Genomic DNA, 11,257 nt, shown 5'->3' with positions numbered 1-11,257 from the left:
TTCTTTTATCTATTTATCTCAAGATTCAACCTCTCAAAAGTAACAATTTTTTTTTCATTAACAAATATCTTTGAAACTGTAAGATGTATGGAAAAATGTCTTATATATATAAAAGTTTTTTTATATTTTATACGTGTATTTTCTTAATAGTGTGTTCATATTTTTTTTAAATATCATATTTTTTAAATCATCTGATCTTAAAAGATTCTTAACTTTGAAATAAACAGGTAGAGAAAATATCTGTTTGATATTTTTTGAAGTTCTACAACATATTTAAAATCCATCAAAATCAGTGAGGAACAGTTCCGACAATTTCCTTGTTAATTTTTTCTCAACCTACAATAGAAATTGTTCTCGCTACATCACTCATTTGTCGCAGCATTTCGAATCGAAATCACATAACTCTACCTCTCGTAAGATTATTTGTAAAAAAATTCATAGCTGTATCACCACCTTCAACGGACGCATTTTATCATTCGATCGCGACCGCAGGCACTCAACATGTTCTCAGTATCGTCACTCCACTCTTGTTCTCCAACACGACACCGTTAAGTGACGACGAGCCGTGCCATCGGACGCACCTGATCGTGATGTCCCGACGTCTTAAAGTGGTTTCGAGACCGTCTGAATAATTCGTGTCGAGATCGTTGTTCGGCCAGCTGCCTCCGCGTTGGCACGTGGTGGTCTTCTTGTTCAGACGATTCCTTATCGCTGCTACTGTTGTCACTGATAACAACGCTGTCATCGTCACCGTCAACACCGCTATCGGTTCCCGGAGAATAATGGGCCGCAACAGCTAGGTCGCTAAACTCTGCAACATACAAAAACGATTAGAATGCAGTATCTTTCTTGAAAACATTTGGAGGAGAGAACATTTTGCAAACTAGATTCACTCGACTGCATTGCGGATTAAACGACAACAAATTCAATAGGATAATCCGCTAAAAAAGAGAAAATGAACGTTAACGAGAAGAGATTGTCATTTGGCACCTTTTGGAGGCACAATACTATTTTCGGCATTTAATATTCTCTTTCCTCTTTCACTGAACCATTTTTCTGCCTGATGACTAATCGCTTATTCAAATGTTATGCACAAAGTGCCGATGTTGAATTGTCACAACGTGGCTATATTAAAATGATGTTTTTTCTCTTTTCTCAATAAAAGGCGTAAACGTTTATGTTCACGAAACAATTATAAACGTTTATTGTATGCACACATCGAATTTTGCTATTGCTAATTCATAAGAATTCATATTATATTTTTTAGAGACTATAAATTTATCATAAAATATTATAGCTAGAGAAAAATATATATTCTTGGAAAAATGTGGACGATTTAATACGTCGATGGATGGAAATTGTATATAAATGATAGATTTTCTATACTTTCTTGTTTTCTCTCTGTGATACAGTGAATTAATTGAGTTTTTCTATTCTTCCATTTTCCTGTTATTTTTTAAGCAACGTATATTTTTGACAAAATTTGATTTGCAATTCTGTCTGGCGTCGATGGAAAAAAAGATTAAACCGACGAGATCACCGCTAACAAGAGATTCAAGATTAATCAAACCGTCGAAACCGATGTTTGCAGAGACCTCTCGTCATTTATTTTTCTAACACGATAGTATTTATCTCCATGTGGAAGGATTCAGGCTTGTTTAATTGAATTTGATAGAAATGAAAACAGTTTTCGATAACGATAACTATTGTACATGAAGTGTGCTAGAACATGACTATGATACGCTCCCGATCGAGAAATACACGTAAATGACAGCTATAAAAAAAATAATATATCTCGTAATGTTACATGTACATTCAAACATTTAGATCTTTTTAAATATTTTCAAATATTTCTATTCGATTGCATTTGCTTATTAATTACATTGAATAATTCCTAAATCTATAATAAATGATTTTAGACATAAAAAAACAAGGATACACATTTAAAAAAAATTTTGGTTGAAAATGAACGAACCAGAAGCTTCTGATCACATCAATTCTAATAAAATTCTAGTTATCAATTAGAATTATAATAAATTCCATCACAAAAATTCTGATTTGTCCATTTTCAAAAGTAATGCAATGAAACTCTTTTCTCATTGTACAATTTTAATTATTGCAAACTCATAATATATTAATAACATATTAACAACATATTAATAATATTTTCCTCTTTCTCTTTCACTAGATCTTTCAATCAGTTATTGCTGCAAAAATGAAAATTTCAATGGAATCCATCACCTACCGCTATAAAGAGAAGATCAAGCAGCGAGCTATAAAAATGAGACTTAACCCCCAAAGGACAGCGGCGCCAGACGATTTTCCAATAACAATACGACCGTAGAATGGCGCTATCTTTAATGACACCATTATATTATCTCTCGCACGAGTCCGTATATAAAGATCGCCATTGCCGATCGCAATTTGCGCGATCACCGATATTGCGCTCGGGCCGTTTCGCATCGTTGGATATTAACGTTGCAAATCGCCCCTTCCTCCGCCTATCGTTTACTTCCAACCCTATCTTCCTTTCCACTCTATATAGAATTCAGCTCACTCCCCTCCCCCCTCCTCTCTCTCTTTCTATCTGTTCTCTTCTCTCTCCCTCTTCTCAGGATTCTCAGTTAACTGAAGCTATAGCTGTTCGAAGTTCTATTGGGGACTGTACGCAATCAGCTGCTAATTGGGGAATGATTGGAGGCGCCTCCGCTGATAGTATCGCACCCCTAACTACCCTTGCTGTACCGTTATATATAACCACCAGTCAGTATAAATGCCCCCATAAATGCCAAAGCAGGCATATATGCAGCTCTAATCGTTTTGCTGCTATACGAAATAAACAACGATCATTTCATTTATTTGCTGCCACCTTATGCTCGATATTAGAATTAAAAGTTTGTGGATCTTGATTAAAAAATTAACAAATAATGTTAAACAAATTTCGCAAATAATTCTAAATATTATGGTGTAAAAAAGATTTTAAAATTTCTGTAATTCAAATAATAAATTTACTAACAACTTTTTCTTACTGCAAATGTGAAAACTATATATGTGTATAGTAATATATGTAATTCAAACATGAAACCTCGTTTTTTTGGCTTCAGAAAGTTGATTTCTGAATGGAGTAAGCGAAAGCGTATGAATAAACGTGTTAACGTTATTGATAAATCGTTTATGATGTCTATCGAATCGCGCTGTTTTATCTATTTATGAGACTTCTCTCTCATACTAGAATTATGATGCTCTTATTTCAGTAGTTCAGCACGAAATGCGGGTCAGCCGACGGTCGTAATTTTTGCGTTGTGCCACATGGGAGAAAAGTCCAATTATACGTTTCCGCATACAAGCCGCTTATTAAAGGAATACGTACGTTTAAAATGTCTAAAAAGAGAATTATATCATCGACACAAGAAACTAGGATGTAAATAAATCTAGTAATATGATTTGATGAATTTTGGTACTTTATCATAGCAATTTGAAATCTGGATCAAAGAACACAAAAATGTTATTTTTCTTATGTTTTTATATAAATTCAAAGAGAATCGTGATTATTATTAAAAAAAAATGGTTAGATTAATTAAGATTTATCCTTTAAATTCTCGAGTATCGGTACTATTTGCGAGTAATTGATATTAATATTTACAAATCGATAGCAGAATTTCCTCAAAAATATAATACGCCCAATTGTCTGATGATTGATCGTGATTTTATTCGTAATAAATATTTCATGTCTCCAGGACAATTTTCCACACAAAGAGGCCTTCGTATTATTTCGCAACTTGTGTAGAACCTTCCAACAAATTTTCTCTTATCACGAAGGAACAAGAATAAGAAAAAACGACGACATCAACCTTCATTATACGTGTTTGAACTTCAACAAGCTGATACCAGAAATGTGGAGGGTTAATAGTTGATTAGTCTCACTTTCTGGAAACGAGGGGTTCGTAAATCTAATTTCAGCATTTTCGCAAATATGATTCGCATCTGCGAACGAGCATCAACCATTACTATGAAGTCGACACAGAAATTATTCAACCCTTGACGAAGTCGCTTTGTTCACTTTAATCTAACGCTTAAAATCAGAATATTAAATTAATAGTTTGTTTCAAGTATATATATATATATATATATATATATATATGTCTCTCCAACAGAGATAATGCTTATTTTAAAATATGTTTACGACTACTTTATAATGACTATTTGTGTATAACGACTACTAATATATCACGTAGATACTAATAGATATAGAGTGTAATTATCACAATCAATAAAATCTATTAAAACTATTATACATGCATAATTATGAATGATATTTTTGTTAACTTTCAATTAGCGCATTTTTAAATGCAAAAAATAATTGTACATAGTAAGTTTAAAAATATACGGTAATTTTAGTAAATAAAAAGTATAAACTTTGTCTAACAATAATATGACTTTGTCTAACAAATATTTGTATGAAAAGATTTTCTTCGTGTTAGCTATATTATGGTAGAAAAAAGAACTAGAGAAATACAGTGAAAAAGTATTCGTAAGTTCAGTAATCCTTGTAATTTCTTTTTCTAGCACAATTCCCTAACAAAACAGGTTATAGCTGGAAGAGTATGCAATAGCGAAGTTATTCTTTCAGCACTTCCGTTTTTTTGAGTTTACTCGTGTTATGAATAGGTACATTTTCTCTCAAAATAATTCGCACTTTTCAGAAATCTTGCAACTCGCCGATGAAACTTCTCATTCGAACGGTGACTTCAGTGACTTGAATGGTCGTGAAAAAACCATGAATTTCTTTATAATGAAAGATCGAAGAACATTCCGGATTTTAACGAGCATAACTTTGATAGGTTCAACTGCGACATTAAAATGCAACAGTTACTTAAGCGAATTGTAATTTCCCAAACTCTGGTTATCTGTTTTTTTTATATCTTCACTGTCCAATTAAAAAATGATGTAATTGTAAATCTATCGAGATATATTTAAAAAAAACATTGATTTTTATGGATCTAGTATTATAAGACAAAATATAGTTAACATTGTCACATAAATGAATTTCAATTACCTTTTTTATTTATCTACATTATTCAGCATTTCTTTAAATCCTGATACAAAATAGAATGAAAAAAATGGTTTACATAAAAATTAATATTCAAATTGTTTTCGTTTACATTAATTGCATAGTTTAATGTTTATACGAGAGTTTATATTAATACCTTTTATTAATACATTTGAATTATTATGATATTTAGAGATTAAATTAAATAGATACGTAAATTATACTTATACGTGTATATATACTTATAGATACTATATAGATATTTTATTATAAATACTTATAGATATTTATAGATACTATAGATACTTAAATTATAGATTAATTATAGATACTTATAATATTTTGAAAATCATATACTATAATAATATAATATAATACTATAATAATATAATATTATAAATATATATTATTTAATGTTCAGAAGAGTAAAAATTCTCGATGTAGAAAACTGTACATGAAACACGTCGTGATCGATCGATCATAAGTTATTCAACTTTGCCAAGTCGAAACTGGATACGAAAGTTCAAGGAAAAGGTACCTTCAACGAGGAATGTCATCTGCATCTTCTGTGGTTGTAGAAAATGTCGAATACCTAGTTCAAATTTGTTCGAATTCGTTAAAGGAAGTTGAAAGTTCCGGCGGTGACTTGGTAAATTGCAATACCTTCCGGTTTCGCTTACTTCGCAAAATAAGTATCTCCTGCGAGTTTTGCGCGATCCTTCATAATGTTAGAAGAACTCAACGGAATCAACAGATTCAACTTTTATCAAAATAAGTTTGATTAGTACATATATAGGAAAAGTCCGAGCAAAACTCCCTGGGCAAAGCGAATATTTTTTATTTTCGCTTATCTATCTAAGATATCGGTTGTTATTAAAAAAATCCAAACAATCAAATCGGTTGTTATTAACATAGAAGGGCTGATTGACAGCCTACTCAACTTTCCTCTCTCTCACAACAAATATTTTTATAGCTAAACAAAATGAGCGCAAAAATTTTTTTTGCGAGAACGCATTATTATATAATTAATTCATTAAGCTTTGGTTAAGTGAAGAGCCAGCTAAGCAGACATGAGTGTTGCTAAGGTACGTAACTTTATTAGCAGTAATTGTTTCTTAATCAGTGCAAATGATTTTTTATATAAGAATTTTCTGTCTTTAAATGTTTAAATGTGTATTCAAGGTTAAAATTTTTCACTTGCTTAAACTTATTCCAACCTTTATAAATTCATGCCAAGTAGATTCTTTGACAAAGTGAATAGGGTAAAGTGAAAATGGCCGATTCTCTTCTCTTTTACCCAGTATATAATTGCACTGAAAATACCGAGAATAGGAGCACATCTTTCGAGTGAACGAAAGGCACATGATGGTTTACACTTTTATTTTTTTTCCACAACGCAGTATGATGTATGTTCTGAAGAATACACCGACACACCGTCCGAAAATGAATCTAATGCAGTCAGTATACCAATGGGTTCATGAAGGCTGCACTGCATATGAAGGATTTGGTAGTTACTTTTGTGATGATTGCTGACACTGATTTTGATATTTTAAATTCCATTTTCATTGCTTGAGTGACCCGTCTACTTTGCCCAGAGAGGTCGGGCAAAGCAGATAGTTTTTCTTTTTTATATTTTAACTAAAAAGACATTTAAATGTTCAAGTTTTTAATTTAATTTTAATCATAATTTAATTTTATTCATTCCATTAATGATTCCATTAATGGAATTATGAGAATAAAAAAAGTTCTTAATCTTAATTTAATTTTAATCATAATTTAATTTTATTCATTCCATTAATGATTCCATTAATGGAATTATGAGAATAAAAAAAGTTCTTAATTTTAATTGTGTCAGTTTCTCTTCCCAAACTTTAACACATCTGCTTTGTCTGGACTTCACCTATATATATTTTGTAAATGATAAAGATATTAAACATCGATAAAGATAAATGTAAAAAAGATTAATAAAGTTATTACAAATTTTAGGGATCAATAGAGTAACTTTGATATTTATGCTGCAAAAGTTCAAGCAAGTAGAAAAAATAGAAGGAGTAATTTACACTTCTTTGTTATATGTCTTTATATTATAGTAGCATTGTATTATGATTTTATTAAAAGTTATTACGTAATTTTTGGTGATAAACTGAAATTATAACATACCTAGTTTATATGTTATTTTTAAGCATTATTTGAATTTAAATTTTTCATGAGTCGTATCTTACCCTTATGGAAATATGACAAAAGTGGAAGGATTAAAATTTTTTTATTATAAAAAATAAATATTTCGAATTCCTAGTATTTTTTTTATAGTAGTAAATAGTATAAAGTTCTTATTGATATAGTTTATTTTAAACGTAGTAAACAATATGTAGTGAACAATACTTGATAAATCAAGTTTTTTATAGGACGTATAGGAATTATCTTATAAAAATTGAACAGTATTTTTATATATACAAAAACATTATAGGGTATTATTTATTTTAAAATTTATTTAGAATTATTGTAATTTATTAATTATTATACACACACATACATAATTTCAAATGTCATTTGCGGATACGTTTTGAGGTCTCATTTGATATGAGAGGTATCCTCAAGAACATACCGCAGAAACATCGGGGAAGATCGGTGCGGTAACGATATGAGAATGCGGCGCCAACTGCAAGTACGTGGAACAAGGTTTCACGAGACCGATAGATATGGTGTCATAACGCCATCCCCCCAGGATTTCGGAGAGGTGGAGCAAGTTGGCGAGAGGGTAAGGGGACAACGCGATACGAGGAGGCTGCGGCTACGGATATAACCGAGCAGATAACGACGTTTAGCCCCCTGCAGATGGGGATCGTTTAATTGCCCAAATTGGTATCGCGTCGTGCTTAGAATCGGCTCACCCTAAACTCGAAACCTCGCACATGGGGTGCCGACCCTTTTAAGATGTGTAATTTCTCTCTACGTACGAATAAGCTACAAAATTCGAAATTTCCAATACAACTTTTCTCTTTAAAAAAAAAAAATGTTTAAAAAATTAGAAAATAGATTCAGCTTAAATTCAATTTATGTACATAATTGCGCGAGTCATATTTTGATTATAATTTGCGTGTGTCAAAGTGTAATGTAAATTCAGCTAAGAAATCGAATTGTAAATTAAATTTCGTCTATGTAGACTCTTCGCTGCAGCTTTTATTCCTAAGCACTCCATGAAATATTCTCTCGCCTCTTCCGAGTTCCGAGTCATCGTGAAAGTGCCAAACTGCGAGGCAAAAAATCGCGCAAAGTATGCAAAAACGTAACCTGTCCTTCGACACTTTTCTTTTTTAGAGGAACGAGATCTCCGGGCACCATTTGTTATTCTAATATCTATGTATCAGAGACTGGACCAAGCCGGGGCTCCGTGGGTTGGTTTAAGGTCCGATTTCGCATCCATCAATGTCGGTGGCGATTTTATACACGCTTCTCGGCATGGCTCGCGTGTCAGGGCTTTACACGTGCATGCGACGCGCGCAGGACATTCCACTCGTTTTGTGATTTTACCGGACTCCACACGCGGAACAATAATTAGCAATAAATCGCCAACGGCTGATGTGCTGTCGGCTTTTCTTGTGGCTTTCCAAAGAAAGCGCGACGATAGTTTCGTTACCATTTGATGAAAAAACTGATGCGCACAGTTTAACGAGATTTGCACGGACGCAAAAATAATATTAGTGCGCTACATCTACTTACATCTACGATGTGTCTATGTTCCACAGTTTTCCCCGTAGTGATACATTTAATCAAGTGTTATAATATTATATTATTGTTTGTAATGTAACATAATTGAGCGCAACAATAACATTAATAACTGTTATTACATAATTACATTGCTGCATTGAAATAATAATACATATCAATGTTATCCTAATGATTGAAGCTATTAGATACAGAACAAAATAATTATATTGTATTGAAATAATTGGAATATATATATATATATATATATATATATACACACACACACACACATATATATATTTGATGCTTTAATTATTCTAAAATATCTGCCTTCTTTGTCTCTGTTTTTATTGTTATACATATAGTTTTATGTTTTTTTGTAATATCTTTTTTTTCATTTTATCTCTAATAAAAAAAGTTGACCATATTCCGAAAGAACTAGGTTCCATCAAAATATTGATATTGCCATATATCTCGTCGATCGTAATTTTATCGATGCAACCGCCTTCTGTTTACTTGCAAAGTTTACAGTTATAGTATACCATAGTCATAGCTTGAAAAATCCGAAGATTAAATCGTATATAAATATTTGCAATTCTCGTTTTAGGATCATTAAAAGATTTCATTGCTGCAAATTGTACTACGCAATCTGTCCCTTCGATTTTATATCATGCAACTTATTTATAACATTTGTTTATTTTAATATAACAAAACCTTCCGAATTGCATAGCAATACATTTGACAGAACGATAAATAAAACTGTCCGTTTATCTAATAATAAAAATCAATATACATGTCTCTCTAAATTATTTAACGTGTCAGTTTATTAACGTCAGAGAAAACAAACAGATCAACCTGTAAATTTCTATGTTTGCAGGCCGAAGCAACAATAGGAACAATTCGGAGCAACGCGATTTATCACAATTGTAACACACCTCTTCGAACTCGGTTTGATAAATGGGCGAATGTACCATTTATTTCTCGCAAGAAGTAAAATTCTATCTATCAATAACAAACGACCGAGATTAACAGTACGTTTGGATTAAATGTCATCTAGAAATATCTTTATCAATAAAATGCAAAATTATAATGTCGGCGGTTTATAAAAAAAAAATCAATATGCGAGAGCAGCTATATAATGCAATTTCACACAGGCAAAGTTCACAAAAAAAGTACACGCGCTACATGACGTTTTAATCCAGGTATTGCAGAAGAAGACATTGCAAAAAAAGATTTAATAATAAACTAGCTTACCGATCCCGGAAGCAGAATTCCTGTGTTATGCTTCGTGACGCGTATCGTTCGATATCTTTGGACTGACCGCTCGGACGCTTTGATCGGGGCTCTCGAGTAAACGACATCGTGTTACGAGAGCCTTTGTGCTGGTGGCTTTCACCACGGCGCGAGTTTACCAACTATACACGAGCCCGCATCGACGAACGCCCACCCTCCTCGAACCTATAAACTTAGCTTCAGCTCCCATCCCTAAATGTCGGATGCAACGAAATAAACTACACGTGCAATCTGCGTTTCGGTTTCGCGACTATCAAACATTCATGTCATAATGCTGACGGAGAAACACTCGTAATCCGATTTACTCATTTATGTAACTACCATAATGGATTCGTGAAGTATCACTTAAAATCGGATAAATATACATTTGACTGAAAACAGAATTTCTAAAATAAAAATCGAATCGATCAATCGAATTATCAAAACGATAAATGGAAATCAGAATATTATTCTATTTGGAAAATGTACACACTATATTTTCTTATTATAAAAACTCTATTACATAAAAATAATAAAAAAAATAAAAGTATAATAATAAAAAATAATAGAAAACTTCTAACAGAGTAAAAAATATTACGCGTCCCAGTATTTGAAATATTATTTAAAAAATGATTTTTAAATTATTTTGCCTTTTGTAAAAAATTGTTTTCTCTGTTAATATTCCATAAAGTCTCACGCGTTAACCAGGGCGTTCAAATCGATAAAATACGATTTATAAAGAGGTAAAGTACGCGTTTCGATCGAACAAGCCTTTTCCGACATTTCGTCTCATGTGCACGAAATGCTACCGTGCGCAGCAATGTGATGTCTCTCTCTCTCTCCCTAGAACATCGGCGATCAAAGCAACAGCTTCAACGAAGCGTACGTGGTATCGAAGAGGCACACGGAACGTAATTTCGCTTCCGCGGTTGGAATCGTGCGTGGAACGTGGCGGCGATGTACAAAAAAGAAGCCGCACCATTGCTGGCATTCGATGCGCGGAATTGTCATCAAGGGATTCGAATATTTTAATGCCCGCGGCATTAAAATATTTCTGTCGACTGATTCCTACTCCGGCACTATCCATTTCGCGCTCTGTTTTGTTCCTCCCCTCCCTCTCTCTCTCTACTNNNTCTACGTACGTTACGTACTAACTTCATTCTACTACTACGTATACGTNTTACGTACTAGGTTCCTTACGTACTTTAACGTAACGGGTAAACGTAC

General features: G+C 32.6%; 1 protein-coding gene across 1 annotated transcript in view; it reads right to left on the bottom strand.

The window, feature by feature from the left end:
* Nucleotides 1-548: 548 nt before the first annotated feature.
* Nucleotides 549-11,257, bottom strand: part of LOC105618617 — a 24,244-nt gene continuing 13,535 nt past the window's right edge. The window contains exon 3 of the mRNA XM_012200148.1: nucleotides 549-811. Coding sequence (XP_012055538.1) covers nucleotides 549-811 — 263 coding nt within the window. The remainder of the gene's footprint in view (nucleotides 812-11,257) is intronic.

This window comes from Atta cephalotes (genome assembly GCF_000143395.1).
Source record: "Atta cephalotes unplaced genomic scaffold scaffold00017, whole genome shotgun sequence".
NCBI lineage: Eukaryota > Metazoa > Arthropoda > Insecta > Hymenoptera > Formicidae > Atta > Atta cephalotes.
The sequence above is the reverse complement of the archived record's forward strand: the minus strand, read 5'-3'. Positions and strand labels throughout refer to the sequence as shown.